The sequence below is a fragment of the Bombina bombina genome, chromosome 5 (assembly GCF_027579735.1).
Source record: "Bombina bombina isolate aBomBom1 chromosome 5, aBomBom1.pri, whole genome shotgun sequence".
Taxonomy (NCBI): domain Eukaryota; kingdom Metazoa; phylum Chordata; class Amphibia; order Anura; family Bombinatoridae; genus Bombina; species Bombina bombina.
Window position 1 is genome coordinate 102,203,321 of NC_069503.1, and position 16,640 is coordinate 102,219,960.

The 16,640-nt window shown below is 36.8% G+C and overlaps 1 protein-coding gene across 1 annotated transcript in view; it reads left to right on the top strand.

The window, feature by feature from the left end:
- Positions 1 to 14,095: 14,095 nt before the first annotated feature.
- LOC128660000 (zinc finger protein 850-like) overlaps positions 14,096 to 16,640 on the top strand; it is a 145,951-nt gene continuing 143,406 nt past the window's right edge. Inside the window, exon 1 of the mRNA XM_053713591.1 lies at positions 14,096 to 15,751. Within this exon, the coding sequence (XP_053569566.1) occupies positions 14,125 to 15,751 (1,627 nt within the window). The 5' untranslated portion in view covers positions 14,096 to 14,124. The remainder of the gene's footprint in view (positions 15,752 to 16,640) is intronic.

Below are 16,640 nucleotides of genomic sequence, written 5' to 3' on the forward strand. Positions count from 1 at the left end.
CAGCATTTTGAAGCCCGATTCCTCTCGGAGTACAGTGAATGTCAGAGGGATGTGAAGGGAGTATCGCCTATTGAATGCAATGGTTTTCCTCACAGGAGATCTGTTTCATAGGTTCTCTGTTATCGGTCGTAGAGATTCATCTCCTACCTCCCTTTTCAGATCGACGATATACTCTCATATTCCATTACCTCTACTGATAACCGTTTCAGTACTGGTTTGGTTATATGTGGATGGGTGTCTTTTGGTAAGTATGTTTTCATTACTTAAGACACTCTCATCTATGGTTTGGCACTTTATATATTTATATAAAGTTCTAAATATATATATTTTACTTATATTTGCCATGAGTCAAGTTTAAATATATTTCCCTTTTCACACTGTCCGTTTCATATCTGGGAAATTCATTTTTTAGGATTATTTTTTTCTTACCTGGGGTATAGTCTTTTTTTTCAAATTGACTGTTATTTTAAATTTGCAGGCAAAATTAGGCTTGCGAGGGCGCAAAATGCCAAAGTATATTGCACCATTTTTGGCGCAAGATTTTTTGGTGCAAAGTTACGTTCGATGATGCAAATTCATCATTTCCGGCGTCTTAGTTGACGCTGAGTCCTTTTACAAGGTTGCGTCTTCAATGACGCAAGTGTGTCATTTCCGGATATTGTTAGCGCCAAAAAAAATTCTGTTTGTGTTGTGCGTCATACTTGGCGCCAAATATTTTCATTATTTAAAACCCCATATAAGCCTCTTGCCTTTTTCTCTATCAGAGGGCTATGCTGTTTGCATTTTTTTCTCATTCCTGAAACTGCCATATAAGGAAATTGATAATTTTGCTTTATATGTTTTTTTTTTCTTTTACTTTTGCAAGATGTCTCAATCTGATCCTGTCTCAGAAATCACTGTTGGAACCCTGCTGCCTGATAACAGTTCTACCAAAGCTAAGTGCATATTTTGTAAACTTGTGGAGATTATATTTCCAGCTGTTGTTTGTAATAGTTGTCATGATAAACTTTTACATGCAGAGAATGTGTCCATCAGTAATAGTACATTCTCTATTGTTGTTCCTTCAACATCTAATGTACAAGATATACCTGTGAATTTAAAAGATTTTATTGCTGATTCTATTCAGAAGGCTTTGTCTGCCATCCTGCCTTCTAATAAATGTAAAAGGTCTTTTAAAACTTCTCATAAAGTTGATGACATTTCAAATGACCGACAAAATACTTAATTATCCTCCTCTGATGAGGATCTATCTGATTCAGAAGATCCTTCCTCAGATATTGACACTGACAAATCTACTTATTTATTTAAAATGGAGTATATTCGTTCTTTGTTAAAAGAAGTGTTGATTACATTGGATATTGAGGAAACTAGTCCTCTTGATGGTATCACTAGTAAACATTTAAATTCTGTTTATAAACCTCCTGTGGTTACTCCTGAGGTTTTTCCAGTTCCTGATGCTATTTCTGATATGATTTCTAAGGAATGGAATAGGCCTGGTAATTATTTTATTCCTACTTCAAGGTTTAAAAAATTATATCCTTTGCCAGCAGTTACATTTGAGTTTTGGGAAAAGGTCCCCAAAGTTGATGGGGCTATCTCTATCTACTCTTGCTAAACGTACTACTATTCCTATTGAAGGTAGTACTTCTTTTAAAGATCCTTTAGATAGGAAACTTGAATCTTATCTAAGGAAAGCCTATTTATATTCTGGTCATCTTCTCAGGCCTGCAATTTCTTTGGCTGGTGTTGCAGCTGCATCAACTTTTTGGTTGGAACATTTAGCGCAACAAGAATTAGATTCTGATTTGTCTAGCATTGTTCGCTTGCTTCAACATGCTAATCATTTTATTTGTGATGCCTTTTTTTATATCATCAAAATTGATGTTAAATCTATGTCTTTAGCTAGAAGAGCTTTGTGGCTTAAAATCTTGGAATGCTGACACGACTTCTAAGTCTAGATTGCTATCTCTTTCTTTCAAAGGTAATACGTTATTTGGTTTTCAGTTGGATTCGATTATTTCAACTGTCACTGGGGGGAAGTGAGTTTTTTGCCTCAGGATAAAAGACTTAAGGGTAAATCTAAAGCTTCTAACCATTTTCGTTCCTTTTGACAAATTAAGGAACAGAAGCCTATTCCTTCCCCCAAGGAATCTGTTTCCAATTGGAAACCTTCTTCAAGTTGGAATAAATCCAAGCCATTTAAGAAACCAAAGTCAGCCCCCAAGGCCGCATGAAGGTGCGGCCCTCATTCCAGCTCAGCTGGTAGGGGGCAGATTAAAATTTTTCAAGGATGTTTTGGACAAATTCTGTCCAAAATCAATGGATTCTGTGTATTGTCTCTCAGGGGTATCGAATAGGATTCAGAGTCAGGGGTAATCATGCCGGTTCCATTTCAGGAACAGGGCCTGGGGTTTTATTCAAATCTATTCATTGTTCCAAAGAAAGAAAACTCATTCAGACTAGTTCTGGATCTAAAAATGTTGAATCATTATGTAAGAGTGCCAACTTTCAAAATGGTGTCTATAAGGACTATTCCGCCTTTTGTTCAGCAAAGGCATTATATGTCCACAATAGACTTGCAGGATGCATATCTTCATATTCCGATTCATCCAGATCATTATCAGTTTCTGCGATTCTTTTTTCTAGACAAGCATTACCAATTTGCCGCTCTTCCTTTTGGCCTGGCGACAGCTCCAAGAATCTTGCCAAAGGTTCTTGGTGCCCTACTCTCTTTAATCAGAGAGCGGGTTTTGCAGCGTTTCCTTATTTTGACGATATCTTGGTACTAGCTCAGTCTTTACATTCTGCAGAATCTCACACGAATCAACTAGTGTTGTTTCTTTGAAAACATGGTTGGAGGATCAATTTACCAAAAATTTATTTGATTCCTCAGACAAGGGTCACCTTTTTAGGTTTCCAGATAGATTCAGTGTCCATGACTAGACAAGAGACGTTTAAAATTGGTTTTATCCTGTCAGAACCTTCATTCTCAGTCATTCCCTTCAGTAGCTATGTGCATGGAAGTTTTAGGTCTCATGACTGCAGCATCGGAAGCAATCCCCTTTTGCTCGTTTTCATATGAGACCTCTACAGCTTTGCATGCTGAACCAATGGTGCAGGGATTATACAACAATATCACAATTAATATCCTTTACATCCCAATGTTCGACTATCTCTGACTTGGTGGTTAGATCACCATCATATAGTTCTAGGGGCCTCTTTTGTTCGTCCAACCTGGACTGTGATCACAACAGATACGAGTCTTTCAGGTTGGGGAGCTGTTTGGGGATCTCTGACAGCACAAGGAGTTTGGAAATCTCAAGAGGCGAGATTACCTATCAATATTTTGGAACTCCGTGCGATTTTCAGGGCTCTTCAGATTTGGCCTCTGTTGAAGAGGGAACAGTTAATTTGTTTTCAGACAGACAATATCACAACTGTGGTATAGGTCAATCATCAGGGTGGGACTCACAGTCCCCAAGCTATGAAAGAAGTATCCTGGATACTTGCTTGGGCGGAATCCAGCTCCTGTCTAATTTCTGCGGTTCATATCCCAGGTATAGACAATTGGGAAGCGCATTATCTCAACCGTCAGACTTTACATCCAGGGGAGTGGTCCCTCCATCCAGATGTATTTTCTCAGGTTATTCAGATGTGGGGTCTTCCAGAAATAGATCTGAATGCTTCTCATCTAAACAAGAAACTTCCCAAGTACCTGTCCAGGTCCAGGGATCCTCAGGCAGAAGCAGTGGATGCATTTACACTTCCTTGGTGTTATCAACCTGCTTATATTTTCCCACCTCTAGTTCATCTTCCAAGAGTGATCTCCAAAATCATCATGGAACAATTGTTTGTGTTGCTGGTGGCTCCAGCATGGCCTCACAGGTTTTGGTATGTGGATCTTGTTCGGATGTCCAGTTGCCAACTTTGGACATTTCCATTAAGGCCGAACCTTCAGTCTCAAGGTCCGTGTTTCCATCAGGATCTCAAATCATTAAATTTGAAGGTATGGAAATTGAACGCCTAGTGCTTAGTCATAGAGGTTTCTATGACTCAGTGATTAATACTATGTTATAGGCTCGTAAATCTGTTTCTAGAAAGATTTATTATTGAGTTTGGAAGACTTATATTTCATGGTGTTTTTCTCATAAATTCTCTTGGCATTCTTTTAGAATTCTAGAATTTTACAGTTTCTTCATTATGGTTTGGATATGGGTTTGTCTGCAAGTTCCTTGAAGGGACAAATCTCTGCCCTTTCTGTTTTATTTCACAGAAAGATTGCTAAGCTGTCCTTTTTGTTCAGGCTTTGGTTCGTATCAAGCTTGTCATTAAATCAATCTCCCCTTCTTGGTTTTAAAGGCTTTACAGGCTCCTCCATTTGAGCCTATGCATTCTTTGGACATTAAAATACTTTCTTGGAAAGTGTTATTTTTTGGCCATCTTTTCTGCTAGAAGAGTTTCTGAATTATCTGCTTTCTCTTGTGAATCTCCTTTTCTGATTTTTCATCAGGATAAGGCAGTTTTGCGGTCTTCATTTAAATTCTTCCTAAGGTTGTGAATTCTAACAACATTAATAGAGAAATTGTTGTCCCTTCCTTGTGTCCTAATCCTAAGAATTCTTTGGAGAGATCTTTATATTCTTTGGATGTGGTGAGAGCTCTGAAATATTATGTTGAAGCTACTAAAGATTTCAGGAAGACTTCTAGTCTATTTGTTATCTTTTCTGGTTCTAGGAAAGGTCAGAAGGCTTCTGCCATTTCCTTGGCACCGTGGTTCAAAGCTTTTGATTCATCAAGCTTATTTGGAGTCGGGTCAAGCCCCGCCTCAGAGAATTACAGCTCATTCTATTAGATCAGTCTCCACTTCGTGGGCTTTTAAGAATGAAGCTTCAGTTGATCAGATTTGCAAAGCAACAACTTGGTCTTCTTTGCATACATTTACTAAATTCTACCGTTTTGATGTATTTGCTTCTTCTGAAGCAGTTTTTGGTAGAAAAGTTCTTCAGGCAGCTGTTTCAGTTTGATTCTTCTGCTTATGTTTTAAGTTTTTCCTTTCATTTATGAGAATAAACTTATATTTTGGATTGTGGATTAATTTTTTTCAGTGAAAATTGGCTGTTTTTATTTTATCCCTCCCTCTCTAGTGACTCTTGCGTGGAGTTCCACATCTTGGTTATTGCTATCCCATACATCACTACCTCATGGACTCTTGCCAATTACATGAAAGAAAACATAATTTATGTAAGAACTTACCTGATAAATTAATTTCTTTTATATTGGCAAGAGTCCATGAGGCCCACCCTTTTTATGGTGGTTATGATTTTTTTGTATAAAGCACAATTATTTCCAAATTCCTTTGTTGATGCTTTTTACTCCTTTCTTTATCGCCCCACTACTTGGCTATTCGTTAAACTGAATTGTGGGTGTGGTGAGGGGTGTATTTATAGGCATTTTGAGGTTTGGGATACTTTGACCCTCCTGGTAGGATTGTATATCCAATACGTCACTAGCTCATGGACTCTTGCCAATATGAAAGAAATGAATTTATTAGGTAAGTTCTTACATAAATTTATGTGTTTTTTTTTTAGAACTCTGGACAGCATGTTTTGATTGGTGGGTTAATTTATCCACCAATCAGCAAGAACAACTAAGGTTGTTTACCAAAAATGGGCCGACATCTAAACTTGCATTCTTGCATTTCAAATAAAAGATACCAAGAGAATGAAGAAAATGTGATAATTGGAGTAAATTAGTTGCTTAAAATGTCATGCTCTATCTGAATCACAAAAGAAAAAAATTTAGTTCAGTGTCCCTTTAAAGGATGGGGGGTGGAGCACATGACAAATACAAAATGTCTAACAGTGAGAATTAGTAGGAAGTAAAATACCCATACTGCAGTATCCAATTTCACTTATATATAATCAAATTATATTTACCATTTATTTCATGTGAAAATATTGTTTCATATAAATGACAGAAAACAAAGATTATAATATATTTGTAAAGTTGTGATATGGCCTCATTCATAAATAGATTTTCTACCATTCTGTTGTATAGATCTAGGAAGATTCATATTTAAAGTGATAGTAATAAACACCCAAAATGTTAATGTTTGATAAAATAGATAATTCCTTTATTTACTATTCCCTAGTTTTGCATAACCAACACTGTTATAGAAATATACTTTTTACCTCTGTAATTACCTTGAATCTAAGTTTCTGCAGACTGCCTCCTTATCTCAGAACTTTCTGACAGAAGCATTTCAAGCAATTTGTGTTGACTCTTAAATAACTCCACATGCATAAGCACAATGAAACCTGTGAACTAACATCCTCTAGCTGTGAAAAAAATGTCAAATACATTTCAGATAAGAGGCAGCCTTCTAGGGCTTAGAAATTAGCAAAGGAGCCTCCAAGAATTAGCATTCAATTAAGAATACCAAGAGAACAAAGCAAATTTGATGATAAAAGTAAATTAGAAAGTTATTTAAAATGACATGTCCTATCTGAATCATGAATGATTATTTTGGACTTTAATGTCCCTTTAAGGGGCAATTATAACACACATAGTGTTAACTGTACTAAATGCTTGTGGTGAATCAATACCACATATGTAGTAACCTAATCAGCTGATCTGTATCACATGAATTTTTATGTGTGCCTTTAATTATAACATACGTACAGTTAATCAGAACCATTATTTATTTTTATCCCTTTAAACCATTTAATATACTTCTTACAGACACGGCCAGAGCACTGAGAGATATTAGCGCTGCGCAATCTGTTGGCACTCTACAAATAACCAATAATAATAATATTGGGTATTGATGTAACTGGAGTGAAAAAGGGAACCTTCTTCCTGAACACAGACATTGGAGCCTGTTATCAGCATGAACTCCTATGTGTTAGGTGAGTAAAATAGATATTATGCAGACTTTACTTACTGGGAAAATAGAGTAAATCATTCATTAAACAAATATAAACTATTATATTTATATCTGGATCTTTTAAGTACATTTGTGTCAGTGATGGTTATAAAGAAGGAGCAACTCCCATTTGGATGAGAATCAGGGTAAAAAATACTACTCCCCCTCTGTCCTTTTAGATAGATCATGTCTAACAACTGCCTAACCTCGCCCCCAGACTTCTGTACTCAGAACACCGGCAACTCCACCTTCCCCTGCCCTGACATCACTCATGGAACACCCATAACTACACTTGAATGACTACCTTATTTCCAGTGTGTGTTAACCACCTGTAAGAGTAGACCTTGGAATCTCTGAAATCCTGAACATCTGTGGATCGCAACTGCAGACAAAAGTTGGTAAATGTATCACTTGGCAATAGATCAGATATATCCAAAAGATCTTTGGCTGCCTTAAGTGAAATTAATACGTAATAATTGGATCAAGTTGTAACATGTATCAACTACTTGATAATATATGATACGGCAAGAGAAGTACTTGAGAAACTGAATAATAGGTAGCAGAGTCTAGCATAGAACTTCCGTTATGGAACTCAGAGGAGGCAACACTGCTTGAATGCTGTTTACACTATGGCTATCAGTAATGCTGTGGCTGAGCAGGAATCCTCGATACTGGTGATGTAGGTGGTTTACCCGGAGTCAGCTGAGAGGAAGAGGATGAGCCAGTGGGTGTGTCAGAGTTATTATAACACGGAGTGGTAGTTATAATCTCGAAGATTTATCTCTGTAGAAATTTTTAGCTGTCATCGACAACTACATAGGAGTATGGTAAGTTGTAGATGATAGTTCAATAAATTGGATACAGGATTCCTATATGGAAATGAAACTCTGTTAGAGGGAAACCTGAATGACGTTGATTACTCTGCAACCAGGAATGTAAAAAGTGCTGAACAGCGAAATCTAAAGTTCTTAATTCCTGAGAGGTAACTAATAAATCCAGGTAGAACAAAATATAGAAAACTCGGGCTGAGAATTTAGATGGCTGTGTTCCTTGCTTGAGCAAAATAACAAAGCACCTGTTAAACATCAAGGTAGCAGTTAAGTAGGGAGAGTGGGTTGGATTAACACACAGTAGTGTGACAGAGTGGTCCTAACGGGAAAAGTATATAGATTCCTTACATGACCCCCACCTCAAACAAGCCGTCCCAAGGCTTGAAGTCTAGGACGACACGCATACCTCCTGTGGAACCGTGACTCAAGCCTTGGAGCATTTACATGAGTATGGGGTTCTCACGTATCATCATCTGGAGAGTACCCCTTCCAGCGGTCTTAATATTGTAGTTCACCGTCCAAAAATCTAAAGTCCAATAGATCTTGAATCACAAACTCCTCAGTGTCCAAGAGTATCGGTGCAGGTGGTAATATAGTGTTCTGTACTTTTCCTTTCTGGTTTCAACAAAGACACATGGAATGTGGAATGTATCTTGAGGGAAGTTGGTAAGTCAAGGCTGACAGCATTTGGGTTGATTAACTTAGAAATAGGATACGGACCGATGAATAAACTTGCAAGTTTTTTACTCTGTACCTGTATTTTGAGGTTCTTGGTGGAAAGCCAAACCAAATCACCTACAGTGTATTGAGGGGGGGGGGGGGTTCTTCTTCTGAGATCGTAATATCTCTTTTGGCTGCCTTGTGCGTTTTGGATATTCTTTCATAACATTTGGAAGTTTTCTGTAATTTTATGTGTCAGATCATCTATACATGGACAAGGTGATCCATCAGCACTTAGTAAAGACATCCTAGGGTGATATGCTTAGTTCGCAAAATACGGAGTCATTGTAGATGATGAGTTTAACGTATATTGTTATAGGCAAATTCTGCCATGGATAGATGGTTCATCCACTCATTTTGATGATAGGAACAATAGCACCTCAGATACTGTTCCAACCACTGGTTCAGGCGTTCTGATTGTCCATTAGTTTGTGGGTGGTAAGAAGTGCTGAATCGATGATCTAACTGTAAAACCTGACACAGATGTTTCCAAAAATGAGAAGTGAACTGATTACCTCTGTCAGTAGTCAATATGGAGGGAATACCATGGTATTTGACTACATGATCTAGGAAAAGTTGTGCTTTTTGTGCTGATGAAGGGAGTTTATGGGATGAAATGAGCCATCTTAGTAAGTAAATCGATGACCACAAGGATCGTATTATTTCTTGAACTGAGCAGTAGATCAACGATAAAGTCCGATCCCAAGTGATTCCAAGGTTAGTCTGTTATCTGTATGGGCATCAGTAGACTGTAAGGAGATTTGTTCTCTGGTTTTGATGTTGTGCAAGTTGTACAATTTTGAATATATTCTCTGACATTGTTAGACATATTAGGCCACCAATAAAGTCTATCTGAAAGATCTTTAGTTCTCCTGATTCCAGGGTGTCCAGAGAGGGGAGAGTCATGATGCTGTTTGAGTACTATAGATCTAAGTTCTTCAGATATGTAGAGTTTTGACCTTTTTGAGGTCTTTGATTGGCAGATCCTTATCTGTACTTAAGGCAGATTAAAGTTATGAGGAGAATACTGCTAACAATCCTCAGAAATTCTTTTGAGGAATGATGGAGGCAGGTGATGGAGATGATAATGGTCTTTGTTCTTTTCGAAATAGAGCGTTAGCCTTCCCATTTTTTGATCCTGGTCTGTAAATGATTTGGTAGTTGAATCTACTGAAATACAGACTCTACCTTACTTGTCTACCTGATAGAGTTTTATTTTTCTGGGGATATTCGAGGTTCGTGTATATTCAAGGTTCCTGTGATCAGTATAAATTATAATCGGGAGTTCAGTGCCTTCAAGCAAATGTCTCCAATGTTCAAAGGATCTTTTTATTACCAAAACTTCCTTTTCCCCTATGGGGTAGTTCATCTCTGGAGGTGACATAACCTTGGATTAAAGGGGCAGTATACACTCATTTTCATATAACTGCATGTAATAGACACTACTATAAAGAATAAGATGCACAGATACTGATATAAAAATCCAGTATAAAACTGTTTAAAAATTTACTTAGAAGCTGTCAGTTTGGCTCTGTTGAAAAGGTAGCTGGAAAACCCACTGCAAGTGGGAAATAAGATGCTCCCCCCCTCCCCCTTCTTTTGCATATGAAAAGACCCTTTACACAAACAGGAGCAAGCTGGAGAAGGTAGCTGACAGTATTCACATAAAACTTTTGGGCTTGGTTAGGAGTCTGAAAATCAGAGCAATGTTATTTAAAAATAAGCAAAACTATACATTTATTTTTTTAAAAAAACTTTATGGGCTATATAAATAGATCATCTACAAAACATTTATGCAAAGAAAAAATGAGTGTATAATGTCCCTTTAATAAGCCACAGGATGTAGAGGTTTGTGAAGATTCTTCCTTTGTGAGAGGACAGCTCCCAGAGCATAGTCAGAGGAATCGACTTCTAATATAAACTGTAATGTAAGGGTCAGGGAAGCGAAGAATGGGTGCTGAAGTGAAATATTCTTTTAGATATTCAAAAGAGTGTGCAGCCTCGTTATTCCAATGGAATGGAGTGGTAGAACTCGTTAGTTGGGTGAGGGGTTTAGCGATTTTGGAAAACCCTTTTATAAATTTCCTATAATAGTTGCTGAAACCCAGGAACTGTTGTAGTTCTTTCCTGGTGGTAGGCTGAGGCCATTGCTTCATGGCATCTACCTTATTCTCCTGCATCTGAATTCCTTTGGGACCGTAATGGTATAACCAAGTAAGGATATATCCTGAGTGTGAAAAACACACTTTTCAGCTTTGGCATATAATCAGTGCACTTGAAGTCTTGATAGCACCCACCTAACATGTTTGATATGTGCGTCAATAGACTGAGAATAGATTAAGATATCATCGAAGTAAACTACTACACATATGTCCAGCAATTCCCTGAAGACATCATTAATAAAGTGCTGAAAGGTGGCTGGGGCATTGCATAAGCTGAAGGGCATCACCAGGTACTCGTATAACCCATATCTGGTTCTAAATGCGACCAACCACTCATCACCCTCCCTTATGCGGACTAAATTATAGGCTCCCCTGAGATCCAATTTTGTGAACCACTTAGCTTGATGTAGTCGTTCAATCAATTCAGGAATCAATGGAGAGGATATCTATTTTTGATTGTGATTTTGTTGAGATCCCTGTAATCAACTATAGGTCGAAGTGACTAATCTTTATTCCTAAAGAAGAACATACCAGCAGCGGCTGGTGATACAGATGGTCATATAAACCCCTTTTTCAAGTTGTCTTCCAAATAAGTCTTTAGATGATTAAGTTCTGCTGACTTAAAGGGTATAGATGTCCATATGGAGGTGTAGTTCCTGGCTTCAATTCAATTGGACAATTGTAAGATCTATGTGGAGGGAGATTTTCTGCCTCACGTTTGCTAAATACTTCAGCGAATTCTGAATATACCTTAGGAATGTTAAGTTGATCTTCAGATACTTTTGATATTTGCATAATAGGAGAGTGTGTATAACAGGTTTGTTGACAGTAATGAAGATTGTAAGGTTATTTGGAGAGTTTTCCAATCAAGTGTGGGTTCATGAATGCGTAACCATTGAAGACCTAGCACTAAAGGGAATAATGGGGAAGGAATGACTTTGAAAACTATATATGCATGGTGGAAATTGTGTATAGTAGTTAAAATAGGTACAGTGTAATAGGACCAGTGGAGATTTCTGAACCATCGACTACACGGATTGACACAGGTGTTTTCTTTTTTTATGAGTGGTATTTTATTCTTATCAATTAAAGTGTTGTCAATATAATTTCCAAAGGCTGCTGTGTCAAGGATGGCTTCTGTCATCATTCGATCAAACTGGTTTGTCATGTACAATTAATGAGGTTAAAGAGGCATTGCACTTACTTTTCTTATTCTTGTCCAGTATAGGACAGTCCTTAACTGTATGTGCTGGGTTAGCACAATACATGCTCAAAGCTTTGGTTTTCCTCCTGTACCTTTCTTCTGCAGTTAAACGTCCCCTTAGCATTCCAATTTACATAGGTTCTGAGCTGTTTACTGAATAGATTTGGCTTGGTTGCTGGACATGTGGTATAGGATTTACATTTCTTTTATATCCTGAGTCTCTATGCAGATGTTCACTTTTTTTCTCAGAGTCTTCTATTAATCTGCATAGTAAGCTTGATTAATGCCTCTAGAGGGTCTGGTAATTCAGTCCTAGCTAATTTGTCCTTTACCAAGTCAGACTACTAGCCTATACTGATTTCTCAATGCCACAGTATTCCATTGGGAGTCAGTTGCATACTGTTTAAACTCTATTATATGCATTTCAACTGGTCTGTTCCCTTGCTTCAGTGCTCTCATTTTTGCTTTCTGCAATAATTTGCAAATTGGTGTCGAGATACAATTCATCCATTACAGACAAAAAGTCATCCAATGAAGGTAATATCAGATTATCGGATTCATAGTATGAGGCAGCCCAGACCTTGGGTTCTTCTCTTAAAAAAGAAATTAATGTTAAAACCTTAATCCTGTCATTGGGATAAGTCTTTGGTTTAAGGTTGAATGTCAGCAAACAAGCATTTTTAAACTGGCAAAATGCCTTTCTGTCACAATAAAACAGATCTGGAGGGGATAGTTGTGGTTCTGGTTTGTTATCAGATAATACAGGCTTACTGGAAAGTGATTCACTGATGACCTTCCTGAGAGTGTCATTTTCCACTTGTACAGTAGATCCCTTAGGCCCTGATCCACACGTTGAGACAGATTGTAAACTATTTGGGGGAGGTCTGCTGGATCCATGTTATGGCTTTGTTATTATGTAAGAATAGACCTTGGAATCTCTGAAATCCTGAACATCTATGGATTGCAACTGCAGACAAGTTGGTTAATGTATCACATGGCAATAGATCAGATATATCCAAAAGATTTTTGGCTGCTTTAAGTGAAATTAATACGTAATAATTGGATCAAGTATTAACATGTATCAACTACTTGATAATATATGATACAGCAAGAGAAGTACTTGAGAAACTGAATAATAGGTAGCAGAGTATAGTATAGAACTTCTGTTATGGAACTCAGAGGAATCAGTAATGCTGCAGCTGACCAGGAATCCTCGATACTGGTGATGTAGGTGGTTTACCCGGAGTTAGCTGAGAGGATGATGACGAGCCAGTGGGTGTGTCATAGTTACGATAACACAGAGTGGTAGTTGTAATCTCAAAGATTTATCTCTGTAGAAATGTTTAGCTGTAATCGACAACTACATAGGAGTATGGTAAGTCCTAGAGGATAGGTCAATAAATTGGAAACAGGATTCCTATATGGAAATGAAACTCCGTTAGAGGGAAACCTGAATTACGTCAATTACTCTGCAACCAGGAATGTAAAAAGTGCTGAACAGCAAAATACAAAGTTCTTAATTCCTGAGAGGTAACCAATAAATCCAGGTAGAACAAAATATAGAAAACTCGTTCTGAGAATTTCTATGGCTGTTTTCCTTGCTTGAACAAAATAACAAAGCACCTGTTAAACATCAAGGTAGCAGTTAAGTAGGGAGAGTGGGTTGTATTAACACACAGTAGTGTGACAGCGTGGTCCTAAAGGGAAAAGTATATAGATTCCTTACACCAACCCAGAACCGCCCCTGATTTGTGTGCGTAATTTTGCAGTAAATATTATTAAACTAATAAAGTTTTTGGCTGTTTATATAAATTAAACAACCACAGCTGAAGCTTAAAAGTATTGTAAAATCACTGCTTCTTACCCTCTCAAAACATCTCAATCTGATTATTAATCTGTGATGATTAAGAAATCATGTTCTCATCCAACTGGTTGAGCATGAGCCGTGCATTACTGTATGTGCGCTTGCTTGTGCAATGTTCAATGAGGATGTTGGATGCTACCTCTCTTGCGCGGAATACAGGTGTACTTGTTCCCTGGCTGAGAACATTATGCAACATTCTTTGTCATCATTTTTTAATTTATGATTTATAGGTAAATAAATTTATAAATAAACAAAAAATGGAAGACATTTGTTTTGTGTATAAACTAATAATATGATTTTGTATTTAAATGGAATATATTATAAAGAATACATATTGTTATTTTTCTTTCTTTAATTTCTTTTTATGTAGACAAACACATGAATAGTTCATATCAACCCTTCAGTACAGCAAGCATCAGAATGATGCCACAGACTCCAACATTTTTAGACACTAATGATTATTCACAAAAATTGGGGAAATCACAGCAGATATTTAAAGAAGATGGTGAATTGGCAGGAACTGGTCAGCAATCATTATGTACAGAGAGTAATTTAGTCATCAAACAAGAGGACAAGAATTATGCCTTATCTAGTGAAATTATTATCCCTGAGGATAAGCCACAAACATTTACTGAGTTTTTAAAACATTTTAAAGAAGAGAAAAGTCTACAGTCTAGCCAAATGATTCATACAAAGGAGAAACATTTCAAATGTACAGAATGTGAGAAAAGCTTTAGATATAAGTCTCATCTCCTAGAACACCACAACATTCACACAGGTGAGAAGCCAAACACATGTACTGAGGGTGTCAAATGTTTTATACAAATGACAAAACGTCTAGCTCATGAAAGGACCCACATGGGGGAGATATCATTTAGCTGTACAGAGTGTGGAAAAAGTTTTACACAAAAGAGTGATCTGAAAAAGCATGAAAGGATTCACACAGGAGAAAAGCCATTCACATGTACAGAGTGTGGAAAACGTTTTACAGAAAAGAGTACTCTGAGAAAACATGAAAGGATTCACACAGGAGAAAAGCCTTTCACATGTGCAGAGTGTGGAAAAAGTTTTACACACATGTGTAATCTGAAAAAGCATGAACAGAGTCACACAGGAGAAAAGCCTTTCACATGTACAGAGTGTGGAAAAAGTTTTACAGAAAAGAGAAATCTCAAAAAGCATGAAAGGAGTCACACAGGAGAAAAGCCTTTCACATGTACAGAGTGTGGAAAAAGTTTTACAGAAAAGAGTAGTCTGACAAATCATGAAAGGATTTTCACAGGAGAAAAGCCTTTCACATGTACAGAGTGTGGAAAAAGTTTTACAGAAAAGAGTAGTCTGAGAAAACATGAAAGATTTCACACAGGGGAAAAGCCTTTCACATGTACAGAGTGTGGAAAATGTTTTACAGAAAAGAGTGATCTGAAACGGCATGAAAGGATTCACACAGGGGAAAAGCCTTTTACATGTACAGAGTGTGGAATAAGTTTTACACAAATAAGTAGTCTGACAAATCATGAAAGAATTCACACAGGAGAAAAGCTTTTCACATGTACAGAGTGTGGAAAAAGTTTTACAGATAAGGGTAATCTGAGAAAACATGAAATATTTCACACAGGGGAAAAGCCTTTCATATGTACAGAGTGTGGAAAATGTTTTACAGATAAGGGTAATCTGAAAAGGCATGAAAGGATTCACACAGGGGAAAAGCCTTTTACATGTACAGAGTGTGGAATAAGTTTTACACAAATAAGTAGTCTGACATATCATGAAAGGATTCACACAGGAGAAAAGCTTTTCACATGTACAGAGTGTGGAAAAAGTTTTACAGATAAGGGTAATCTGAGAAAACATGAAAGATTTCACACAGGGGAAAAGCCTTTCATATGTACAGAGTGTGGAAAATGTTTTACAGAAAAGAGTGATCTGAAAAGGCATGAAAGGATTCACACAGGGGAAAAGCCTTTTACATGTACAGAGTGTGGAAAAAGTTTTACAGATAAGGGTAATCTGAGAAAACATGAAATGATTCACACAGGGGAAAAGCTTTTTGCATTTACAGAGTGTGAAAATAGCTTTACACAAATGAGTAATCTGAGAAAACATGAAAGGATTCACAAGGGAAGATAACTTTCACATGTTTAGAAAGTGGAAAAAGGTTTTTATTTAAATCAGGTATCACAAAACACCAAATATTTACACACAAATAAACTTTATTTACACAGTGTACAAACTTTTTTACAATTATCCTAAAGAGGACAAACTCTCTAAATAGAAGCATCAAAAGAGATGTTATTGTAATAATACTTTCTAAATCCTAGTTATAGAAGCCTCGGATTGGAAGTGCTCTCCTGATGTCCTTTGTGCCTCTATATATGTGCACTTCAGTTTCTCTCATATAAATGTGATAGAATCCAAATACGACACAGGAATATACAAATCTGCCCTCATACTGACCAGTTTATACAACTATTCATTACCAAAACACCCCCAGTGTTTATTAATATGACAGTGTTAGGAGTTGTACGTTTGATTCACATAGGGGAGAAAATAATTACATTTACATTTAGTGTACTATGTACTCCTGTTACTGAGAGGAAATATGACCAATATTCGTAAGTATAAAACAAATATGTTTAATGGTGATTATATTAAAATCCCATATGGGTAGATAATCTAAAAAACAATACTTAAAAATGTAGTAAAAGCTTTTATCTAGACACCAGTGTCAATATGTATCAGATGTTCGTAAATAAAAATAATAAAAATAGCAATCCTTATTCACTTATATATGATGACAGTAAAAGTCGTATTATAGTTGTGATACAAAATAGGAGGAACACTTCGTATAAAGTTGTCTACAACATATATAAATTTCTAGCAGCTATAACATTAAGATTCTTCAGATTTGTTTAGATCATATTGTGAATACAAAA